This window comes from Leopardus geoffroyi, chromosome B4 (genome assembly GCF_018350155.1).
Source record: "Leopardus geoffroyi isolate Oge1 chromosome B4, O.geoffroyi_Oge1_pat1.0, whole genome shotgun sequence".
Classification (NCBI taxonomy): Eukaryota; Metazoa; Chordata; class Mammalia; order Carnivora; family Felidae; genus Leopardus; species Leopardus geoffroyi.
The window spans coordinates 75,065,585-75,089,940 of record NC_059341.1 but is presented as its reverse complement, the minus strand read 5'-3'; the positions used below and the strand labels follow the sequence as shown (position 1 = coordinate 75,089,940).

Here is a 24,356-nt window from a genome sequence, read left to right as displayed (position 1 = left end):
AGCGTAGGGGGTGTGACAGCTCCCGCCCGGACCAGTGCCAGCTGCAGCCTCGCTTCGGCGCCCGGTGCCAGCTGGCTTATTCGTCTGGGACGGAGGCGGAGGCTTGGGGCTCCTTGCCGCTGGGGGGGGGACTCCCCCCTACGCCCCCTGCCCTCAACCCACCCAAAAGGAGCCTCTACACCCAGCCGGTCGCCCTGGCAGCCAGTCCAGCTAGGAATTAACCCTGTTCCGCTTCGCCTGGGGCTTACAGCCCACACCCCTCCAGGAGGAGTAGGGGTCTCGATGAGGGTCTCCCCCTCCCCAACCTTTTGCTAGAGCCTGCAGGGCTGTGCAAGCTTGAGAAGGACCATGAAGGTGGGTAAAGTGGGGTCAGGGTGGGGAGGAACAGGAGAGGAAGCTGACATGGTGGGTGGGGTGTTTGGGTGGGAAAGAGAGGGCTGGTCAGGGGTGAAGGAGAAGGGGCGAAGAAGGGTTGAGCTGCAGCTGCATTTCTGGGGGATCCAGTGAGTCGGTAGCCTCATACTGGGAGGTGGTGGAGATCCCTCCAGGGACATGGGCAGTGGGGTGGGGCAGAAGTCCAAAGAAGACCGGGAAGAAAGGCCCGATCTCCGGTCCGCCAGCTGGAGACCCCTAAGTGCGCCAGACCGGCAGGCCCCAGTGAAGGTCTTCCTGTCCCTCCCCCGGCTCCTGGCAGGGTTGCAGCACCTCCGCCTGACCAGTCCAGAGGACTCAGAGGAAGTGGTTCTGCCTGGGGCAGTTGTGCCCTGGTCCAGCTGCCCCAGTCCCAGTCCCAGCCCCAGCCCCATGGCTCTCTGCCTTCCTCCCTGCGTCACAGGTGGGCTGGCCAGGTGAGAGCCGCTGGCAGGTGGGCCTGGCTGTGGAGGACAGCCCAGCTCTCGGAGCATCGCAGGTGGGAGGCCTCCCGGACGTGGTGCCGGAGGGGACCCTGCTCAACATGGTGCTGAAGAGGATGCACCGGCCCCGGAGCTGTTCTTACCAGCTGCTGCTTGAGCACCAGCGCCCCAGCTGCATCCAGGGGCTCCGCTGGGTAAGTGCCCATCGTCTGTCGGGCCAGGGCCAGGCACCAAGGACTGCAGGAGGGCCTGGACTGGGAGAAAGAGCATGCTTCTCGGGGTGTGGGGGCTCCTGCTGGGCTGGACAGTGGGTCAAGCAGCTTGGCCGCTGTGCGCGTGGGTGGCTCACACAGCTGCACCGTGTACGTCCATGTGCATGTGGTACTCGCGTCTTCCCGTTGTGGCCTGGGGGCAGGAGAGAGGGATTTGTCATTTGTGTCACCTCTGTGTGCCCTGAGGTGGGTGGTTGTGTGTTCTCCAGGTGGTGAGGGGAGGCATGTGTGAGACGCTGGGGGCCAGGTCAAGGTGGGAGGTGAGGTAAACTTGTTTATTGCTCTTGGTACATCACCGTGGCAACATTCTCCCTCAGTGAGCAACAGAACTGCGTCAATTCTGCTTGATCTTGGGGTGAGGTGGTCATGTGAACAGTGCTTGGCATCTGGCTTTGGGGGGCTCAGCGGGGGACTCTGAGAAGTTTGGAGACTGGAGCTGGAGTCTCCCTTTGCCAGTGAAGAACGTCCTGGAGCTGCGAGAATGAAGGAGAGGGCAGGAGGGGAAGAGCAGTGGGGGCGGGGTGGGGGACAGGATAATGGTCGCAGGATCCAAATCAGCGGAGAAGCTCTCTCCAACCACCCAGACTTCACCGAGTTCCTTCACCTGAGATTCAGTGAGGTTCAGTTGTGTGTCTGTTCTGTTGCCCACGGGGACAGCATTGGCAGGCGGCTGGGGGAGGGGGCGCTGGTACCAGGAGGGAACTTGGGCAAAGGGGTCGAGGGAAAACCAGAGCAGACGACAGAATTGGGAGAGCTTGTCACTTATGTCTCTTGTCGTCAAGTCCCTTTGAGTGGAGTGACTACCACCTTCTGCATCTTTCCTCCCACCTCTTGCCCAATGGCCTTTATATTTATCAAAATAGGAGGCTGAGTGAGAAAAAACTAGGTCTGCGGAAGTGATGGGCTCTTCCTCAGCGTCGGAACTGGGAGGATAATCTAGGTGTCCCTGGCTCTCCCCCCCAACCCCTCCCGCACTCCCTCCCTGGGTCTTCCTGGTCAGGGCCCTCTTGGGCCTGGGTCCTGCTCGAGATGGGGCTCTGGAGGGAGCAGGGGAGCTGGCCCCTTCTGGGCTAAGCTGTCTCCCCCACCCCGCCAGGTCACTGGTAGTAGCTATTGCTTGGAGCCCGTGGGCTGGAACCCTCCCTCCCTCCTTCCCTCTCAGTCTATAATTACTTGTGCATTTCCTGTCCCCTTCCCAGCTTGTAGAGGCAAGGTGGTGAGTGGGGGAAAGGTCAGGTGCCAGGACAATGAGGTCACTGGAGGATCCCTTGGGACCCAGAGTCTGGGAAGGGGTGGAAGAGGCCGCCAGGCTGTCTCCTGACTCCCTCAACCCCCAGAATCGAAGAGCTGGGGTGCACGGGGAAGCCAGAAGGGCAATGTGAGGGTTGCTGGAGTGTAAATAGGGTGAAAGTCACAGAAACACAGCCCCTCTCTAGCCAGGTGTGTGTGGGGTGGGGGTGGGGGGGGGTAGGTGGGAATTGGTGATTAAAGGGTACTTAGATTTTTAGGGCTAGGGGCCTGGGCCACACCCCGCCCTCTGACCGTCTCTGGGGAATGGGTGAGTGGGGTGGCTTCAGCCCGCTGCGGCTGCATTTAAGAGGTTCTGGGGACCAGTCAAGTCGCTCCTCTCACCTGTGAGATGATTCGTCTGGCCTAGGAGGGGCTCACATGAGGGAAGAAGGGCTTGTCAGGGAGTGTGCACATGTAGGGTAGGGGGTGGATGTTGTAAAGGGGTGGAGCCTAGGCGAACAGTGCTGGGAGTTATTCCGGTCATGCCTGCCTCTTAGAAAACCAGGGGGAAACCCATCAACCTCCTGAGGTCTGAAGAGAGTACTTTCTGTTGCTACTAGATCAGGACAAGAGAAATGAAAGCAGGCTACAGGAGGGTGAGGTTAGACAGAGGACGGACTTACCATCGATGGCAAAAGTGACACTGGGATGGGATGGAAGAACATCTCCTTTGGGAAGCATGAGAAGGAGAGGAGATCTTGTCCAATGCCCAGGAGCCAGAGAGGGATCAATTTATCTAGAGGCAGGGGCAAGATCAGGATGACCTCTTGGGGGGGGGGGATCCCGTAATCTCAGAGAAGCCTGGGATGCTTCCCTTTGAGGGATTGTTTGGGGAGAGGTGGCCAGATTCTCTAACTCAGAAAACATGCTTTCACGCAAGCATGTTCAAACAATGGTAGTAGCTAATAGTTGTATAATACTTGTGTCCCAGGCAGCATTATAAGAGCTTTACCTTTTTCATGTCAAGTGAGCTGACAATAGCCGTGTGAGCTATAGATACCAGTGTCATTGTCTCCTTTTATAGATGAGAGAACAGAGGCACAGAGTGGCTAAGTGACAGGTCCAGGGTTGTACATCGGCTAAGAGACAAAGTTAGGCTTCTGTCCCAGGTGACCTGGCCATGGAGTCTGAGCTCATGGTGCACTTTCTTTTGCTGTAAATGAAAACACTGACACCCCAAAGCATCACCCTTCCCCTTGCGTCCTCTCCCTGTCCCAGCACACACAGCCCTGGCCTGAGACCCTAGCCATGGCCTAAGGGAACTGGTCTGACAGGTCCCCACGAGGCTCTCTGGCTCTGTGCCTGCCCCTTCAGCGTGGCTCTGACACTGAGTGACAGGGAGGGAAGGAGGGGGGGCAGGCTATGGCGCTGGTGCAGGGAAGCTAGCTACCCCCTCCTCTCCTACCCTGCGTCCTTCCTGTCCAGGCGGGAGAGGAGGCAGTGGTCAAGAGCCTTCCCCCCTACCCATACCAGCCACTTCTTTCCAACTGAGAACCCCGAGCTGACGCTCGGGGTTATCACATCAGAGAGAGGGTCAGCCAAGGTACAACACTTCTTTGCACTGTGTCCAGGTAATAGGCACCCATCATAAAATAACGAAGTTTAATCGAGTTGCTTAACATTTACTAAGCGGTTACCACAAGCCAAGCATCGCTTTGCGTGCTTTATGTTATTAACTCATTTGATCCTCATAATTACCTGTGACATAGCTACTATTATCACGAACCCCATTTTACAGATGAGGAGACTGAGGCAGAGAGGTCAATGAGCAGCCAGGGTCACACAACTAGCTGGGTCACACAACTAGGAACTGAGATTTGGCCGAGACACATGGATGGCGAGCCCATGCCCTTGACCATATCCTGAATAGTACCCCCACCCCCAGCCTAGGAGGCTCCCAGTGCATGTGGACATAGTCCCAGAGGGACTATGACAAACCCACAGAACTTTGTTTCACGCCGTGTCTTCCAGACTTACTTGCCCTTGGAACATTCCTGAGGGCAGAATTTACCCTTCCATAGCATGAAGTGGGACAAACATGAGGCAGTGGAGGTGCCTGGGAGATGGTGACCTGTGCTTTGGAATCAGACAGGCACAGTGTGAATCCTGGTGGCCCTGTTTACCCACTCTCAGGACAGGTTATGTAACCTCGGAGCCTCCTTCTGTCTAGCTGTGAAACAGCAGACAAACACCTACTTTCGGGGCCACTGTTGGTTATTCAGTAGGATCTTGAATTTCTGAGTAGTTGTGTGACTCAGGGTAAGTTACTTCATCTTTTCTGGGCTCCTGCTTTCCTTGGCAAATTGGGAGGGATGCCTTCAGGAAACTTCTTCACCTCTGATGGGTCAGAGCCTCCTTCTGACCCTCCTGCTTATTCCCTGGGGCAGGGCAGGAAACGGTTTAAACAAGGCCTGGAGATCTGGGATCTGGGTTGTGAGCTGGCACCTCCCCTCCTGATGTGCCCTCCAGGGTCAGAATAATACCAGGAAGGGAGCATATGCTGGAGCCTGGGTCGTGGGCACCAGAGAGTTGGGGCAGGGACCGGGGCCACCTGGGCCTTTTGACATGAACAACAACAAGTCATTAGTGTTCAGCACTGTTTGTTCCAACACAGGGGGCTGGCTGGGTAGCATTCCTGCCCTTCCTCCTTCCCTGGCTCCTCCTCCTCCTCCTCCTCCTCCTCCTCCTCCTCCTCCTCCTCATTTCCTGTTGCTAAGTCTCCAGGGCTCTGTGTCTGGCACCAGGCTGGGCCCCATGACCCGGGCAGGGATACCCTTGGGACACCTAGTGACTTCCGCCCAGCCCCGGGCCAGGCGCCTATGCATGCCAGACCTCAGGCCTCTGCCTGGCACACAGTGGGAAGATGCCAGGATGAGCAGAGGGGGTTCTGGCCCCAAGTCTGGTTGTACCCCAGCTTCCTAGCCAGGTCCTTTTCAGGGGCTGAGTGTATATGGGAAAGCAGGAGAGAGAGCTGGCGAGAAGGGGGAAGGGAAGGAACCAGGCAGGTGCGGTGGGTGGGGTGAGACCAAGAATGTGAGCACTTCTGGAATTTATGCACGGCTGTCTGGCCGTCCCAAGTACGTGTGACTGAGTTACATGGGCTCTTCACCCCAAGACTTCTGTTTCTTAAGTCAAAGAGGACGGACCATCCCTGTTCTGCCTACTTTATATCTGGTCCTATTCTGTAGAGAATCAGGACATCATGGAGGGAGACACACTTTGTAAACTATAAAGTGCTGCGCCTTTGGGAGGGCTCATAGAGGGTAGGGCACCCTGTCCAGAGAGGTCCACAAATTCCAGTTTTCAGGTGGCAGCAAAAGAAGGATCATGAGGGGAGCCTGGGTGGCTCAGTCGGTTAAGCGTCTGACTTCAGCTCAGGTCACGATCTCATGGTCCGTGAGTTCGAGCCCCGCGTCGGGCTCTGGGCTGATGGCTCAGAGCCTGGAGCCTGCTTCTGATTCTGTGTCTCCCTCTCTCTCTGCCCCTCCCCCATTCATGCTCTGTCTCTCTCTGTCTCAAAAATAAATAAACGTTAAAAAAAAAAATTAAAAAAAAAAAAGAAGACTCATGAGGGGCTTTCCAGCAAGCAGCCTGCCCTCTGCTTCACAGATGAGTAATAATAGCTAACATGTACATACAACTCTATGCCAGGCAGTGCTTTAAACATTCGGTACGAATCACTCACGTAACCCTTCCCAAAGCCTCTGTATTGGTATTACGAGTGTTTTATAGAGTTTATGGACAAGGAAACTGAGGCAGGGAGAAGTTAGCCCTATCTTCGGGATCACACTGCTAGGAAATGGAGGATCAGGGATTTGAATCCAGGCGTCTCAGGGTCTTGTGGTTGGGGACAAAGCCTGGCTCAGGATCAGGCCTTGTGACTCTGGCCCAGGAGCAGGTGTTCTAGGCCTCCCTTCCAAGCCACTCACTTCCTGGCCTATCATGGGCCTTCCTTACCTCCCATCCTCATGCTCTTCAGCTCTCTCCCCTGCACAGGTGTGGTTTACCTGGGAGCCTGGGCACACTTGGGCCCTGAGTAAGCAGAATGGGGAGCTCATCTGCGGGGGTGCAGTGCGTGAGTCTAGAAGGAAGGCAAAGTTCTGGTGATACGGTGGAAAGAGGCGGGTGCCTGGCATACAGGGGTGGTCAGGGAGAACTAGTGTATTTGTTGACTGAGTGTTTGGAGCTGGGGACTGGGCAGGGACTGAGAGAGACGGGGGAGGGCCGAGGTCTAAGAGCTGGATTTGAAGTCCTGGCACTAACGTGCAGACCCTCCCCCTGCTCCCGCCCCTGCCCTTAGACGCCACTCACGGACAGTGAGGAGTCCCTGGATTTCAGCGTGAGCCTGGAGCAGGTACCAGCCGGGAGGGGGAGGAGCCGGGAGGGGACAGCACCGCCGGGGGTCAGGGCTTGAACCTGCTGTGCTGCCCCCGTCCTAGGCCTCCACGGAGCGGGTGCTCCGGGCTGGGAAGCAGCTGCATCGACACCTCCTGGCCACCTGCCCGACCCTTATCCGAGACCGGAAGTACCACCTTAGGCTCTATCGGTGAGTGGAGGCCTGAGCCGCCTCCTTGCCCACCCCCATTTTCTCTCCCTTTTGCTCTACTTTGGACATCGGGGCTGAGTCCTGCTTCTAGCCGAGGAAGGCGCTTGTTTCTTTTTAAATTTTTTTTAAGGTTGATGTATTTATTTTGAGAGAGAGAGAGGGAGGGAGAGAGAGAGAGAGAGAGAGAGAGCACGTATAAGCAGGGGAGGGACAGAGAGAGGGGGAGAGAGAAAATCCCAAGCAGTCTCCGTGCTGTCACCACAGAGGGAAGGCACCTGGAAAGTCTTCCTTCTGCCTTCCACCCTCCTGCCGCTTAATTCTCCCTCCTCTTTGTCCCCTCCCCTCTTGTAGGCAGTGCTGCTCTGGCCGGGAGCTGGTGGATGGGATCTTGGCACTGAGCCTTGGAGTTCATTCCCGAAACCAAGCCGTTGGAATCTGCCAGGTGCTTCTGGATGAAGGTGCCCTTTGCCATGGTGAGCCCGAGCCCAGGGTGGGGCCCCCGTGGGGCCGGCCGGTCCTGGGGAGCAGGCATCCGGGGGTGCCTGCAATTGCAATGGGGGCTTTGTACCCACGCGGCCTCAATTTCCTCTCCTCACACCTGGGCCTCTGCCCTGCAGTGAAACACGACTGGACCTTCCAGGACCGAGATACCCAATTCTACCGTTTCCCCGGGCCAGAGCCAGAGCCCGTGGGAGTCCATGAGCTGGAGGAGGAACTGGTGGAGGCTATGGCCCTGCTCTCCCAGCGGGGGCCTGATGCCCTGCTCACTGTGGCGCTTCGAAAGCCGTGAGTCGGGTGCCCTGCGCCCCACAATCCTGGGCCTCACGCGGCTCTCAGACTCTGCAGTTTCTCAGTTTCATCGCTGAGAGTTTCCCTTACTTCTCGCTGGGTCATCTGGAGTCTTCCTTCCCCACCTCTGAACCCGTTTCTTCCTCTGTAACTGTGGGTGGGGGGCACAGCACCTCCAAAGACCTGTCCGCTCAGGTGCCGCAGTGGCTGAGACGGGGGAGCTTTGGAGTCTGCAGGCAGGTTTGGGTTCAAATTCCAGTTCCGCTGGCTACTAGCTGGGTGGCCTTGGGCCTCTCCGTGCCTCTCCGTGCCAGCTTCCTCTTCTGTCAAAGGAGGATAACGATGCCCACATCAGGGGTTGTCATGAGGGCAGAAATAATGCACTTGAAGCGCCTAGCCCTGGTCTGGCACGCCGTGTGCACTCAGTGGTGGCTGGCCTGTTACGGGTAACAATCCAGCTGGCCTCGGGCCCAGAGCGTGGTGGGTGTAGCGGCTCCCGTGCCCTTAGACCCACGGTACGCCGTGTGCCTCCCGGCCCTTCCGTGCCCGCAGCCCAGGTCAGCGCACAGACGAGGAGCTGGACCTCATCTTTGAGGAGCTGCTGCATATCAAGGCCGTGGCCCACCTCTCCAACTCGGTCAGTCTGCCCGCCCTCACACTCTCCCCAGGACCCCCTCTCCCTGTGAGCCCCTGAGGCCCCAACTGCTGAGCCAGAAGACACGTCCCTCGCCTCGTGCCAATGGCTGGGAAATGCCCATCTAATTTCTTGTTCCCAGCATCCTCGTCCAGAAATCCTTCTGCCTCTCTTAGCTCATTTCCTCCCCTTGCCCTGTATCCTGCTGAATCCCTGGCATCTGACCTAGCCACATCTCTGCCCCCGAGCACTTGTGTCTTTGGACCTAACCCCCCCCCCCCCGCCACTGCCGCCTCGTACCCTGGGCTCACCCCACTGACCCTCCTCTCCCCACCTCACAGGTGAAGCGGGAATTAGCAGCAGTTCTGCTCTTTGAACCCCACAGCAGAGCAGGGACCGTGTGTAAGTCAGACAGGGGATAGGAAGCTGGGCAGCAGGGACCTGGACGTGGCAGAGGCCATGGAGAAGTGGGGGATGCCCACAGGAGTGTCTGATCTGTGCTTCTCTCAGTGTTCAGCCAGGGAGACAAGGGCACCTCGTGGTACATTATCTGGAAGGGATCTGTCAACGTGGTGACCCATGGCAAAGTGAGTTCTTCCTGTCTCCCCAGCCCCTGGGTTGTACCGGCTTCCCTGGTCCAAGTCCTCCCAGGAAGTACCTTCAATGGACCCAAGGTTGCCAATCTCCAGCTTTCCTCCTGCCTTGGGGTTCTCCCACCGTGCATCTGTTCTGAGTGTTGGGGGGCCTGGCTGGGCTGTGACTGAGACCTGGTTGCAGGGGCTGGTGACCACACTGCATGAGGGAGATGACTTTGGACAGCTGGCTCTGGTGAATGATGCACCCCGGGCAGCCACCATCATCCTGCGAGAAGATAACTGTCATTTTCTCCGTGTGGATAAGCAGGACTTCAACCGTATCATCAAGGTGCCATTACTAGGGGTGGGGAGGGCAGGGGACATGGCAGGGACATGTCTCTGGAGAAGTGGTAGGGGGTAAGGTAAGGGGCGTGGACAGAGAGGGCCTGTAAGGAGCAGGGAGAGGTAGGAGATGGGGGAACTTGGAGGTGATGGCTGGAGTATGGCCAAGTGAGGAGGGCAATAGCACATTGAAGAAGTTTAGCGAGACCCAAGAACTCCAGCTCAGTGCGGGAGACCGTGGGGGTAGGGGGTCACAGAGAGCTAGGGGACTAGGGTTGAGGGGAGGCAGTGTAATGGAAAGGGGGAGCCACAGAGGGAGGCCAGTGAGGGATGGGTAGAGAGGGGCTCAGGCTGCATGATAGACAGGACTGGTAGGGCAGATCCAAGGCCATGGGCATGGAATGGGGTGGGAGAAGGGCTGAATGCCCTTGTGGGAGCCTTGTGGGTCTGGCATGGAGGTGGAGGGAGATGCTCTAAAATGGGGGAAAGGAGCCATGATGTGTGCTGAGCTCTGGGTATGGCTTGTCGTCCAGGATGTGGAAGCAAAGACCATGAGGCTAGAAGAGCACGGCAAAGTGGTGTTGGTGCTGGAGAGAGCCTCCCAGGGCGCTGGCCCTTCTCGCCCCCCAACCCCAGGCAGGAACCGGTAACACACCCGCCATGCTCCTTCTGCACCCCTTCTCTCTTGCCCACCTTCTCTCCTTCCGTTTCCCAGGCTTTCCTCCCTTCCTCCGTGTCCGACCCCTGCCTGCTGGCCTCCTGGGGATGGGGGGAAGAGGGGCACCCAGGCATAAGATGTGCCCCCCCCCCCCAGAGCCAGCTTTCCCTCCAACCCCAAGGTGGGACAGAACTGGCAAATAGGGAAGAGTGAGATGATGTGATTGATTATTGATGTCTGTCCCAGATACGGGAGTGGGAGTGGTAGCACGTGTGCTATGGACTGGCTGTTTCTGCTAGGTATACAGTGATGTCTGGCACCCCAGAGAAGATCCTAGAACTGCTCTTGGAGGCCATGCGGCCTGATTCCAGTGCTCATGACCCAACAGGTGGGGGCAAGAGACACCCTGCCTGCTGTGTGACTCAGCGGGTGGGCAGTGTCGTCTGGGAGAGGGCCAGGCACCCTGAGTCTGACCTCACTGGCTGCTGGGCTGCTCCATGTGGTCAGTCGGCAAGAAGTACTCGTTCCTGTGCTCTTGGCTTGGGTGGGGAGAGCTGTCACAGCGGCTGGACGTTGCTGGCACACCGCCCATTATGGGACCGGGAGAAGGGCTACTCCAGCTATGCCTATGTCAGTGCTCAGTAGACTTAATCTCTGAAGCCTCCTCCTGTCCCCTTGTCCCTGCCCTACAGAGACATTTCTCAGCGACTTCCTCCTGACCCACAGCGTCTTCATGCCCAGCGCCCAGCTTTGTGCTGCCCTCCTGCACCAATATCCTTCCAGCCCCGGGGTGACTAGGATGTTGTATGGAGCAGGGGGAAGGCATCCCTCACAGCATGGCTGTGCCGAACCCTCTGAAGTACCAGCCTCATGCCAAGGCCAGCTTGTCAGTGGGCCCTGGGCATCCTTGCCCCTCCTTTCCCGCGGTGTGGTGGGTGGTCTGGCTGGATGTTGTGGTCCCCTTGACCGGTGCCCACCTTCCACGCGGAGCCCTCAGGAGGCAGTGAGCAGGAGCACAGCACCTACGTCTGCAACAAAAGGCAGCAGGTCCTGCGGCTGGTCAGCCAGTGGGTGGCCCTGTATGGTCCCATGCTCTACGCTGACCCCGTGGCCACCAGCTTTCTCCAGGTACCTGGGAGTGAGGCAGGGCCGGATTGGGCTGCCAGCGTAGATGCAGCCACCTCTGTGTTGATGAATCTTGGCTCCTCCCAGAAACTCTCAGACCTGGTGAGCAGAGACGCGCGGCTTTGCATCCTGCTACGGGAGCAGTGGCCGGAGAGGCGGAAACACCACAGGTAACGCCTGGCTCCCAGTCAACCTTCCATATGAATGCCAGGCAGTGCATCAGGGACTGAGAACAGCACCCCTGGGGCCAAACATGTGGCTTGAAATCCAAGCTGCACCGCCTGTAGCTGTGCCGCCCTGGGCACGTTCCTCCCTCTCAGGGCTTTGGGCTCCAGTCTGGAAAACCAGGAGAGATCCTATCTCAGGAGGACAAAATGTTAGCACGCCTTAAGAGCACCGAGCGGTGCCTTGCATGCCCTGTGTGCTCCACGAGCGTCGGCTGGGGTTGCTCATTTGTCTAGACCTGCTCGTTCAATTAGCTGTTCTTACCAGTCCCCTTGCTGTCCACCTCACGTCATGTTCGTGCATTCTCCTGCATCACGCAGTCACTCCCGTGTCATTCTCATATCCCGAGCGCACCTGCTGTCCTCACTTCCTCCACTCTGCACATATTTATTACCAAGCATCCTCAGGGCTGGTTCCTGCTGGCCGCGCCCGGTGAATTCCCTAGAGCTTATCTTGGCCCTCCCAGACATTCCCATGGGGGCAGGTGAGGTTCAGGGAGAGCTCACCTGCAGTGGCCCCTGCCCAGTCTGACACCTGGGGTACTTCCTTGAACTCTCCTTCCCCTGCTGGCCTGGGGAAATCCCAGAGTGCAGGCTCTGGGTTGCAAGCCCCCGCTTTGCCCCTCTCTAGCTGGTGCTTACCATGTGTGCAAAACTCTGAGCCTCTGAGGAGGGTGGACGGGATCCGGAGCCAGCCCTCCCTGCCCCTGCCCTGCCCACGGGGGCCCCTGGTCTCATGTCACCTCCCTTCTCATTTGCTCCCCAGGATGGAAAACGGCTGTGGGAATGCATCTCCTCAGATGAAGGTGTCTGCATATGAACTGGCTCCTCTCACCTCTGTCTGGCCCCGGCTTTTTTTCTCTGCCCGCCTCCGGGACCACACACGGCCCCTCCAGCCCCCACCCCAGGGGCTCTGCCTGGGAAGGGATCCCCATGCACAGACACACCCCCGGGACGGGGACAGGTGTTCACAGAGCATGAGCCATGTGTGGCACTGGGAGCTGGCCTGATGGGAGACACAGAGGCCCAAGGTCACCTCTCCACCCCTCCCTCACCCCAAGGGGCTTCTGTTGCATTTGGGAGGGAATCCATGTTCACAGAGCCTGTTAGCAGTTCCCTGGGAGGTGAGGGGTGGTTGCCTGAAGGCAGCCTCTGAAGCCCAGGGTTCCGGGTGCCCAGCACTCTGGGAGCCAGAGATGGCCCATACCGTTCCCGGCGGGGGCCCACAGGGAGCAAAGGGGAATGAGAACAGGGGGCAGGAGCCAAGATTTCTTGAGGCATGGTAGGAAAAAAAGACTGGAAAGGTAGGATGGGGCTGGTTGTGGGGAATGCTGCCCTGGGAAGAACAACCGGGCTCTCTGTGCCCAGCTGCCTGTCCCCACTCCTGCTCCTCCTGCTGGAGACTCTCACAGCTCCTCCTCTTCTACGGGCAACACATGTTCCCCCCTCAGGGTCTGGAACTTTCTTTCTCTGGTTCTTTGCCCACCTACATCCTTCCTATCTTTCTGATCTCAGCCAAAATGTTGGTTCTCAGAGAGGCCCCCCTCCCATCTCCCTATCCAGAGCATTCCCCACTTCCCGCAGGCCCCCTCTCTGCTTCCTCCAAGGTGTCTTCCATGATTCCCTTCAAAGCATTATGACCAGGTGGAGTCGTTTTGTTTCTTTGCCTACTTGCTTATTGTCTGTTAGTGTCGGTCACGTCCCACTAGAATGAGGGAAGGGCCTGGACCTCTGTTTCCCCAGGGCTCCCACACTGCCCGGCTCGTGCCTGATGCTCAGGAACTAGTGTGGAATCGCCCTCGTGTGCTGGGCACTGTGCTAGGTGCTGACAATGCGGTAGTAGGGGAGAGCCGCCCCTGGCCTCGTGGGGCTCATAGTCAAGTGAGGGACAGAGCTGCTGAGCAGTGTCACGATGCAGGACGGAAAAGGAGGGAGTCTCTGAAAAGGGAGGGGCTGACTCGGGGTCAGGATCAGGGAGAGCGACCCCAGGAGCCGAGAGCTGCGGGGTGTGAGGATCAAGGCAGTAGAGGACTGCAGTCAGGTTCAAGGGGAAGGGAGTCCACCCGTTAGGGACCCTGCAGGAGGGAGCGTGAGAAGGAGCGAGGAGACCGGGGAGGCATGCAGGGGCCACAACGTGCAGGGCCCCGTGAGCCTCGGTAAGGGGTTTGGTGCTTGTTCTCCAAACCATGTGAGCAACCGGAGGTGTTGGAGCCACGGATTGACAAGGTCAGATGTGTGTTTTGAGTAAGTCAGCTAAGGAGCCTGTGCTTTATCCAGCAGACAATGATGGCCTTGAAGCTATATTAGGAAGCTTAGTCTGGCTCAGGTCAGGCAGATTGGAGGGGGAGGGCGGGAGGCGACCGAGGGCCGAGGGTAGAGAATAGTAGGGCCATTGTAACACACGAGGAGGGAGGCCACTGGGCAGGTGGAACAGGAGGTTGGCCTGGGCTGGGAGGGAGGGCGCAGAGGAACCCCCAGAACAAGATGACAAGCTGTGGGGAAGCCGGGCCAGGGGCGGGGGGCAGGGTCTGAACCTGGAGGATCTGCCGCCTGCAGAGCTGGAGGAGGAAGAGTCAGTACAGGCATTGGAAGAACAGTCGGGTGGGCAGAGGAATTGCGTTCCGGAGGCGTTTGCCCATCAGGGCTGCCGCATCGGCCCAGTGTTGGGGCCCAGTGAGGAGCGGCTGTGGGACTGGACAGGGCAGGTGACACGGGGGAGTAGAGCATTGGCGGGTAAGAAGGGAGGGAGGGAGGGAGGGAGGAGCAGGTTAGGATTCCAGCTGTGGCACGTACAGCTGTGTGGCCTCATGCAGGTTATTAACCTCTCTGAGCCTCACTTATCTCCTCTGTAAAATGGGAATAAGAATGATGATATTTTCGTCAAAGGGCTGTTGTGAATATTTAGACACTTAGAATAAGCCTGTGCTCAGCCTGACATGTAGCAAATAGCAGACTAGCAAACGTGAGCCCAAGGAGGAAGAGGAAGAGAAAACCAGGGCCAACAGCTGAGGTGTGCTCATATTAGACCAGCCCTGGATCTATTTGGCAAAGGGGGTGACACACATGTACTGGGCACTGGCTTGTTTGTAGCCCTGCTCTGGCTCTTCTCATGGAGCCGTGGCGCCCGACGCCCGCTGGGGCTCAGATTCCTGCCGCCAGCAGACCCCACTGGGGGTGTGTGTGCTGCGTGGGCCCCATGCTCCCGTGACAGAGTCCTCTCCCTGGCTCTGCGTGCTCTCCTCTGTGTCCTCCGGGCCTTACTTTCTCTCCCTCTTAGGCCAGGAACATGCCTGTTTGGCTCCCCGGCCAGGACCAGCCCCTCCCCAGCAGCAACTGTGCCATTCGAGTTGGGGACAAAGGTTGGTGGTCCCAGCCGGCCAGGGCATAGCCTGCACCCTGCCGTCGTCACCCTTGACCTTAGTTTGCCTGGCCGAGGAGGGCACGCTGGACTCCTCAGGGTCTCTGTTCCAAGCTGCCAGACAGAGTCTGCCCCCCGTGTGTCCCTCCACAGCTCAGGGCCTCCCTACCTACTCCGTGCGGCGAATCCCCCCAGGCTTCCCCTTGTCACCTGTCCTGCTTCCTGGGGATCCCCCGCCCCCACTGCTACCGTTGCTGCCTGCTGACTTCTGGGTAGGGGCACCAAGAAGCCCCTTCCTCCAGCTCAGCCCCGTCTTCCTCTCCAGTCCCCTATGACATTTACCGGCCGGACCACTCAGTGCTGACCCTGAAGCTGCCTGTGACGGCCTCAGTGAGAGAGGTGATGGCAGCGTTGGCCCAGGAGGATGGCTGGACCAAGGGGCAGGAGCTGGTGAAGGTCAACTCTGCAGGCGGTGAGTCGTGTCTCTGGGCAGGGTGGCCCCGAGGGAGAGGCCCGTCGGATCCGTGCCCAGACTCCCCCCCATATTAAGATCATCATTTTTATCATACTCATCGGTGTTAATGATGGTTAGCATTTCAGGGCGGTTCGTTATGTGTCTTCAAAGTGATCGGTGTGTGGTGTTTAAGAGCGTGAGCTCTGGAGCCTGCTGTCTGCGTTTGAGCCCCACCGTGTCTGTAGGTCCTTGAGCAGGATATTTAATCTCTCTGTGCTCTTTTTAGCACCTGTAAAATGGGGCTGATGAGAGTGCCTACTTCATAGAGGAACTGTGAGCAGTGCATGAGCTCGTTTATTTAAAGGTTTAGAATGGTGTCTGACACAGCAGTTCGTACATAGGTTTTATTATTATCATGCTCATATATCCATTTAATCCGAGTAACGACCTTATTGAGATAGGTACTTTCATCCTGTTTGCAGACGGGGAAACTGAAGCTCAAAGGGGTTATAGGCAATTTTCCCAAGTCCACATAGTAAATGAGAGACTCTGGCTTTTGACTCTAGGTAGTCCTCATTCATTCTGTCAGCCGGCAAACGTATTTGAGAGTCAGCTAGTGGGCCAGCAAGGTGTTGGGAGATAGAGGCACCATGGCAGGTGAGATGGAGGAGCTTGATGGTTAGGACCAGAAACAGGACTCCCGGACCTGGGCTGGGATCCCAGGACCCACTGCTGACTAGCTGTGTGATCCTGGTCTGAGCAGAGCGCTTATCGGATTCCTCGTCTGTCACATGAGCACTAAAACTGCACCTATCTCACAGGACTGCTGTGGCCATTAGACAAGATAACGTATATAAAACATTCAGCACGAGGAGGCACAAAGTTAGTGCTCAGAACGGGGCAGCGTGAGAATTATTTAGACCTGCTTTCAGGGAACTTGGGCCATCAGAAACCGCTGCGAGTTCTCCGTGAAGGACACAGCCCCGGGGTTGACAGCTGGAGCCCAGGGTAGACAGGAATTAGGGGTACCCAAAGAATGAAGGCAAGGAGTGGAGTCCAGAAAAGCAAAACCTTCTCCCCCTTCAGGAAGTGGGGAGGCAGGATGAAGTCATGGGTGCCTGTGCTCTGTTCTGGGAAGCACCGCCCTCTGGTGGCCACCTGGAGAATTACAGTTGTCCAAGGACTTGATTAATCGATAACCCTACTATGAGGCAGAAGCTGTTTAGAGCACTGACCTTCAGATTGTTTAGATGGACTTCCATGTCAGTGACTCATATTTTGACCACAAGCCCCCTTCTATGTGTATATTTGCTTGTAAGCCATTTGCATATAGTCCTATACTAACATCGTATCAAGCTGCCTGCGACGTAAAAATGCAAAACAGAAGAGAAAAATAAATATGAGGTAATACTGTTTTGGACACATGGATGGTCTCGTATATCTGGCTTTGGTGGCTACTGGCCTACAGACTGGGGACTCGAACGTGACTAAAAACACAGTCTTGGTCAGTAGGAAGTGGTGAAAATCAACACTAAGACCTCTGTAAGGCATTTCCAGTTTTCAAAGGGCTTTTCTATGCATCGTATACTTATGGCCACTACTTCCATAAATTAGTTTATTAGACTCGTGAGTAGTCAGGGTAAGTCTTGCTGTCTCCATGTGACCAAGGAGGAAGCTCAGGAAGACTCCAATATTGCCCAGGCTCTGCCTGTCTCGCTAAGAGCCCTGTCTCATCTTCCTCGGGTGTGCTGACCTGGGCAGTACGGGTGTGTGGGCACCTGCCCCTGTGCATTCAGAGCATCTGCCCAGGACTCCAACCTGGCTGCTGGCAGAAGGGGCCTCCCAGCCTCCCAAATGGGGCCTCTACCCTGCCTTCAGTGGCTCCCTGGCCTCCCTCTCTGCACCCCGACCCCTCCCAGCCCACTCTCTGCTCTCTTTGCAGACGCCATTGGCCTGCAGCCAGATGCCCGTGGTGTGGCCACATCGCTGGGGCTCAACGAACGGCTCTTTGTTGTCAACCCACAGGAAGTGCGCGAGCTGGTAGGAACAAGCAGGGTGCCAGGGAGGAGCTGTGTTTTAGGGGTGGCAGAGGTGGGTGCAGGGGAGGGTCATAGAGAGGGGAGAGGGGGGCCTGGCTCTGGCTGCTGCTGGACGTAAGGGAGAAGAGGAAGGAGTGGGCCTCAGTGGATGGGAAGATTCCAGTTGCTGGGGAAGGGAGAGAGCTGGTTGAGAGCTCTCAAGGAGAAACAAGACCCCCTCCCTTGTTGGGGGCTCCCCCAGGAGACAGGAGCCGTACAAGGAGGGGGTCTCCGCACTGGGGAGCCAGGAGGAAACTAGATGCCTCTTTGGGAAGCCCTATGCCTCAGAGGCCCTTCCGTTCCTGGTAGCAGCCCTACCCGCCCAGACACCCCTTCAACCACAGGCACGGAGTCTCCGCCCCCAACTCTCTCCTTCCCTGCGCCTGTCCCCTGGGTTGCTCAGGCACCCCTCCTGAGCTCTCTTCCACCTGCAGACCCCGCTCCCCGAGCAGCTGGGGCCCTCCGTGGGCTCTGCTGAGGGGCTGGACCTGGTGAGTGCCAAGGACCTGGCGGGCCAGCTGACGGACCACGACTGGAACCTCTTCAACAGTATCCACCAGGTGTGGAGGCAGAGAGGGGAGGGGAGAGGCGCAGACGGCAGGGGCACCTCACCCGGCATGGGCTGATCTCCCCTGCTGTCCCCCATCCAGGTGGAGCTGATCCACTATGTGCTGGGCCCCCAGCATCTGCGGGACGTCACCACCGCCAACCTGGAGCGTTTCATGCGCCGCTTCAACGAGCTCCAGTACTGGGTGGCCACAGAGCTGTGTCTCTGCCCTGTACCCGGCCTGCGGGCCCAGCTGCTCAGGAAGTTCATCAAGCTGGCTGCCCAGTGAGTACCTGTGGGGCCGGTGGGTGTGTGGCAGAGCCCTGAGGCCACCTTCTCTCACATCCCACTCCCTGCTCAGTCGAGCCCCAGGTCCCCACCCCACCTAACCCCAGCCCCCACAGAGGCAGTGCTGTCCCAGCCTGGTCCTGGCCCCAGGCTGGCTGTTGCCTGGGTGTGGGGACTCCGTGGGTGTGGCTGCTTCCCCTGAGGGCCTCTGGGTCTTCCACTCACAGCCTCAAGGAGCAAAAGAATCTCAACTCTTTCTTTGCCGTCATGTTTGGCCTCAGCAACTCGGCCATCAGCCGCCTGGCCCACACCTGGGAGGTAGGTATGATCTGGCGAGTTGGGGGGTGGGGGGGGGTGGGGGGGAGTCCTGGTTGGGGATGGGGCTCCCGTCCCAGAGCAGTGACCGCTCCATCTGCCTGTCCTTTGCAGCGGCTGCCCCACAAAGTCCGGAAGCTGTACTCGGCCCTGGAGAGGCTGTTGGTGAGCGCTGGGCCTTGGCTCCTCCTTCCAGAAACCCTGATTCTGGGCTTCCCAGCAGCCCTTCTATGTGTCTTTGGTCACTTCCAGGGTTTCCAGCCCTGGGTCAGAGCCTGACTCTCTCTGGGCTGAGAGTCTGGGCTGCTGGCCGAAGGACGGAGTGTGAGCATTTTGAGGGAGCTGCGCAGTGCATTATATCCCTCAGTGCGGGGAGCATTGGCCGTGGCTATGACGTCCTGTATGAAGACCAGGACAGGGCCCACGTGGGGTCTGGCCTTGGGCTCTGATGCACCAGGGGAACATCAGGGGATCGCCGGTCTCCAGCCGACCTGCCTCAGGACCCTGGAAGCAAGTCCTGGCCCCAGACCCCACGGTGCAGGCCCCAGACCCCACGGTGCACTGGGGCCTGTCAGTGGCCCCTCAGGGGGATGCGAGGAGCCCGTGGGCTAAATTAGGCCAAATGATGAGGGAAGAGTAGGGGAGCCGACTGCCTCTCCCACTCCTCCTCCCTGCTAGGAATTGTTGGGGGGCTAAGAGGTTTGGAGAGTGTTCAAGAGAGAACTGGCACAAAGGTGCTTTTGTCAGCCTGGCTCTGAGCTCTTGGGAACAAAATTCCCTTTGCAGGCTCAAGAGGTTCAAAGGAATTTACTCGCTAGAGAGGGACAGGGACAGAAATGAGAGAGAGAGAGAGAGAGAGAGAGAGAGAGAGAGAGTTTTGAAACCTGGAGGGCCCCTGAGAGACTAATGGCCGTGAAGTTTGCTTGGGGGGCTAACCAGAAGCCAGGAAGCCGCGTGCGCGCTGGCTGGCCGAGTGCTTTAGGTCTCCTCCCGCCTCTGCAGAGCCCGCCGTGGTGAGACCTGGGGCCCAGGGGAAGCGGAGCTCTGAGAGGATGGTGTTTGCTTATGTCGCAGTGTGTGGTGGGTCATGCTGAGCGGGGCCCTCCCTCGCTCACTGTGGCTTCTTCCCTCTCAGGACCCCTCATGGAACCACCGAGTCTATCGACTGGCCCTCACCAAGCTCTCCCCTCCCATCATCCCCTTCATGCCCCTTCTTCTCAAAGGTAATAGGACCAGAGCTTACCCTTCTGCCTCCGCCCTTCCAGTCCTGTGCCCGTCTGTATGTCTATCTGACCCTCGGGGTGCTGACATGTTGGGGGCACAAAGATGAGTGAGGCGTTCCCAGGCTAGAAGCAGTGTTGAGACATGCAGGCAAGTGCTGGTGACATCAGATGGTGTCTGATACGAGAGGCCTAAGGGATACAAGGAAATTGCTCCAGGAGGTCAGAGGGGAACCGGAGGAAGAGGGCAGTGTGGGGCTGGGCAGACCCAAGGCTCTCATTATTGGCCCTTCGCCTTTCCTGGGCTGCAGGAAGGGGAAGAGCTTTGGGGACCTTTAAGCAAAACCCATCTCTTGGCAGACATGACCTTCATCCATGAGGGAAACCACACGCTGGTAGAGAATCTCATCAACTTTGAGAAGATGGTGAGTTCAAGGACAGTGGAGAGTCTGCCCCTAGAGTGGGCTGGGGGATGTGACTGTGGCCGTGGAAGGAGGTGGGGGGTGGGGCAGGAGATAGTCTAAAGGTATTATTAATAATACAGCTATGGGGGTGCCTGGGTGGCTCAGTCGGTTAAGCGTCCGACTCTTGATTTCGGCTCGGGGCGTGATCTTGGGGGTCGTGAATTTGTGCCCCACGTTGGGCTCTTCGCCGACCCTGCAGAGCCTGCTCGGGAGTCTCTCCCTCTCTCTCTGTCCCTCCCCGGCTTGTGTGCGCTCTGTCTCTCTCCAAATAAATAAATAAACTTCAGAAAATAATACAAATACGAATACTTCTTTTAAATAGCCCCTGCTTCACTCCCTTGCGTAGTGGAGAGGACAGCCTTTATCACCTCACCCTGCAACCAAGGCCCTCCAGGCCTCTTCCGCTCTAAGCCCTTCCTGATCTCTCGTCTTTCTCGCACTGCCTGCTCCCCGCGGGGCCGTTGGGTAGGCCGGGGCAAAGCAGACATGGCCCCATCTAGTCCCCGGGAGCGCCCCGCTCAAAGGGGGCTTGGTTACCAGCTGACCCACGGGCCACGCCAGGGTCCTGCCCCTCAGGCCCGGTCTTCTGTCCTCACAGAGAATGATGGCCAGAGCCGTGAGGATGCTGCATCACTGCCGAAGCCACAGCAATGGTGAGAGGGCTGATAACCCTGCTAGGAACCCCCCGCCCCACCTCGTCCCCTTCCAGGCTCTGGCTCGGCCCAGTCTCCCTGACTCCCCACCCCCCCGCTCACCCCACGCAGTGCCCCTCTCACCGCTCAGAAGCCGCGTCTCCCACCTCCACGAGGACAGCCAGGCAGCCAGGACATCCACGTGTAAGTGGGGCAGGGCTGGGTGCTGACGGGTCAGCCACGGCTGGCGTTTACAGGCACTTGCACGCATGATGCCCTGAGCTCTCCCCCACACCTCTGTGACGTAGGTAGAATGTTATCCCAGCTTACAGACGCACAAACAGGCCAGAGCACTGAAGTGACTTGGGCAAGGCCCCACAGTTAGTGACTCCGGGCCTGATTTTTTTGGTTGGTCTTCAGCTGCGTGATGAAGTGGGATTCAATCATAAGCCACAGTTCATATAACACTGTCATCATCGGCCCTTTATTTTATTTTATGTATGTATATATTGTGATAATATGATGAACACCGCTGGGCCCCAGCCAAGTGTGAGCACATTGACAAGAGCTTCCCCTCCCTACAGACTGTTTCCTCTTCCTGTGCCTCTAGAATATATTTATTTAGATATATTGATAAATATACAGCCATATATACACACACGTGTACGTGTACCTATCTCTTTAACGTGCTTCGTATATATGTTATGAGCACAAAATATTCTTTAGTTTCAGTTGTTTTTGAATTTAGTAAAAGGAGTACTATGCTGTATGGAATCTTGGGGACCTGTTTTTTTCTGAGTCTGAGCTCTCAACCACCCTTCTGCTCCAGACCGGGGGGTGGACAGTCTTCAGGACTGGCTGTGGGAAGTGGCCGGGTGGGGGGGGTGGAGGGCAGCAAGGGTCGTTTGCTCCTTGTGGGAGAAGGGATGGGCTCTACCGAGTGGCATGGGTGCCCCTCCCACTCTCCTCCCCACCCCCACTCCCAAGTGGCATGGGTGACCCCCCCTGACCACTCTCCCCTACGCCCTCCCCTTCCCCCACCCCCACAGGCTCCGAGCAGTCGCTGAACACCCGGAGTCCAGCCAGCACCTGGGCTTATGTCCAGCAGCTGAAGGTCATCGACAACCAGCGGGAACTCTCCCGCCTGTCCCGGGAGCTGGAGCCATGAGGAGGCTGGGGCCCGAGCGGGCACTTCCCGTCAGGAAAGCCAGGGCACGCCCGGGGCCAAGAGGCCCACAGGCTGGCCACAGCTGGGCAGGGCTCTCCGCAGAGTGGACTCAAGGCCCTGGAGCGGGCAGCGTGGAGGCAGCTGTCCCCTGTGATGACGGGTGGCCAAGGAGGACCTCGGAATGGAATGAGCCGGGGCCCAAGGCCAAGGAATGGGGGGCAGAGAGGCCCTGGAGCGGGTGGGAGAGCAGAGCAGGTGCTGGGACTCTGGGTTCAATAGAGAGCTCTCCACACCAGGTTTTTCCCAGATTCTGTGTCTTGTGGCTTTGTTGTCAGGCCATCTGTAGGCGGTTTGTTTTCGCAGCGGACAGAGGGAGCCTGTCACATCTGTGCGGGGTGTGTGGCAGGGGCAGGGTGGCCGCCTGGGGAGGGGCGCGGGGGAGGGGCCGTCCTGCTTTTCTTCTCAGAGCACAGGAGATAAACAGTCGGGTGTGGCCAGGGCTGTTCCTACGGGCAGGGGGGCAGGCGTGATGGTCCCTGGGGAGCCTTACCATTAACATGAATTAACCGGGATGCTGTGTTCCCAGGCCAGCCCTGTTGGGGCATGGCAGTGAAGGTGACACCCTCCCAAACTCAAGAGCTGAGGAGGAGGTGCTGCGCTCCAGAGTGGACCCAGAGAGGCTGACAAACGGTCCCGCTGGTCTCTGGGGTCCAGGCAGGGCGCCAAGATGGTTGACTGCCATCCAAACCTAACCCCCTGACCACAGGGGCCGGAGCGGCTCCTGGAGCCTGGAGCCCCTGTCAGTGGCCGGCCGGGGCGACCCTTGGCTCTCCAGTGTGGTCTGTGAGCACTGTCACAGCCCAGCTGACTAACTTCCTCCACCCTCGCCTCCTGGCTGCACTTGCTGTCCCTCTCTGCCTGCAGCACGTCTCAGCCTGTTGGGTGGTCCTCACCATGAACCGAGGCCTCAGAGAAGCGGCAGGTGATGCATAGAGAACACTGAGGCCGAGGCTTCGGAGGGGAGCCCATCCCTTTCTGAGCCACAGCCGGATCCCGGGAAATCCAGTCTCTTCTCAGGGATGAGAATGGTCCCAGCAAGCTCCGTCAGCATTCAGTCCTTCCCTCCCCTGCCCTGCAGCAGCCCCCTCTCTCCCCAGGGCCTCCTTCCTCTCAGCGGGGGGAGGTGCCCTGTCTGGCCCGGAGAAGGATCTCTTGGCCTTGGGGATGACCCCAGAGTAGGTATTGAGCAGCCGGGCCCTAGGGCGTCTGGAGGCCATGGGCCCATACCTGGAGGTGGACTAGACAGCTGGTGTGGCTCCGTACTCGCTCAAGTCCTCCTCCCCTCACCCCTGCACTGCCAGACCTCTCTTCTCCCTGTGGTCATGGACACACACACAAACTGCTTCCGGAGAGAATTAGAGCCCTTCACAGGAGGCGGCACAGCTGGGATCGTACCTCAGGTTTCTGAGTGAACGTGAGCAAGTTAAGGAACAGTTCTCCGCTTCCATTTCTCCATGGGTAAGGTGGGTGTGATGGTCTCAGTCCAGCTCTAAGTGAAAAGCAAGTCGAACTATAGCTCTGCCTCAAGGGCCAAGGAGATGGCCTCGGCCCGACCGGGTGGGTGGCAGCAACGGGGTGAAGCTGGGCAGAGCCCACTCCTCCAGGGAGAGCCTGGGTAGGGCAGGTGGCAGGGTGCCTGTGGGTGGAGATGCAGGACCACGGGGCACGGAAGCTGCCAGAGCTGAGCAATCATGACATGAGGCCCCAGCCTTGGTGAGTCAGGACTCCCAGGGCCTCGCTTCCCCCCTGAACGCATTGTCTGCTGGGGTTTGGTCAAAGGCCAGACCGGCCTGCCGGCCACAGCCCTTCACCATCCTCTCAGACCCGGGGGCGAGACCGGCTCTGCAAAGACAGCGTGGAAGCCAAGCGTGGTCGGGGCTGGTGTCCTTGTCAGCATTCCTACTTGTCTTCTCTGGGGCCACATCGATGTCCCTTCTGCCTTGAACCACCCCACAACCTCCCGGCTGCCTCAGTCCCTTGGACACGCCTTTTGAGCCTGTTGGGAGAGGCTTTGCCAGGAAAACAGTGCCCAGAACGGGCAGGAAGTCACAGACGGGGCTCTGGAGACCCTGGTACCTGGGCTGGGTCACCATGGAGGAGGGAAAGGCTCCAGGTCACGGTGGCTTCTTGCTCTTAGGGCCACACCACCTCTGTCTCCCTGACTGCCTAGGCATGGGGGTGCTGGGGGGCATCCTCTCGTGTCCTAGCCGCCCAGGCCGTGCTCGGGGGGCTCCCAGTTGGTGTCCCGGCTTCAGGACAGCTGTGGCGGGTGGAGAAACTCGTGGGACTGCTGGGAGAAGATAGTATAAGAGGAGGCCTTTTAAAAAAAACCCTCTCTTACCTAAAAGGAGGTAAAGCAGAGAGGGAATGTGCGCGCGTGTGCACCCGTGCTCCGAGAGGAGGAACAGAATGTAGCAGATCACTCTTCCTCTCCAGTCCACCCACGTACTCACCCCTCCCTCA

General features: G+C 58.2%; 1 protein-coding gene across 3 annotated transcripts; it reads left to right on the top strand.

The window, feature by feature from the left end:
- On the top strand, positions 1-22,141 carry RAPGEF3 (Rap guanine nucleotide exchange factor 3). 3 transcript variants are annotated; one of them, XM_045465648.1, is made up of 28 exons: positions 3-354; positions 836-1,048; positions 6,717-6,770; positions 6,856-6,962; positions 7,314-7,435; positions 7,580-7,748; positions 8,304-8,388; positions 8,727-8,787; positions 8,896-8,972; positions 9,163-9,309; positions 9,836-9,948; positions 10,260-10,348; positions 10,653-10,731; positions 10,938-11,088; positions 11,173-11,255; positions 12,076-12,115; positions 14,587-14,668; positions 14,993-15,139; positions 17,064-17,161; positions 17,634-17,759; positions 17,850-18,031; positions 18,262-18,352; positions 18,464-18,514; positions 19,485-19,572; positions 19,930-19,994; positions 20,632-20,686; positions 20,798-20,869; positions 21,715-22,141. In XM_045465648.1, exons 1-28 carry the CDS (start codon positions 349-351, stop codon positions 21,831-21,833), a joined length of 2,772 nt encoding a protein of 923 aa, XP_045321604.1. In that variant the 5' UTR covers positions 3-348; the 3' UTR covers positions 21,834-22,141. The 3 variants fall into 3 exon arrangements, with proteins under 3 accessions (XP_045321603.1, XP_045321605.1, XP_045321604.1); XM_045465647.1 differs by having other exon boundaries at positions 1-354; positions 10,938-11,255; XM_045465649.1 differs by lacking the exons at positions 8,727-8,787; positions 8,896-8,972 and having other exon boundaries at positions 2-354.
- Positions 22,142-24,356: the final 2,215 nt, after the last annotated feature.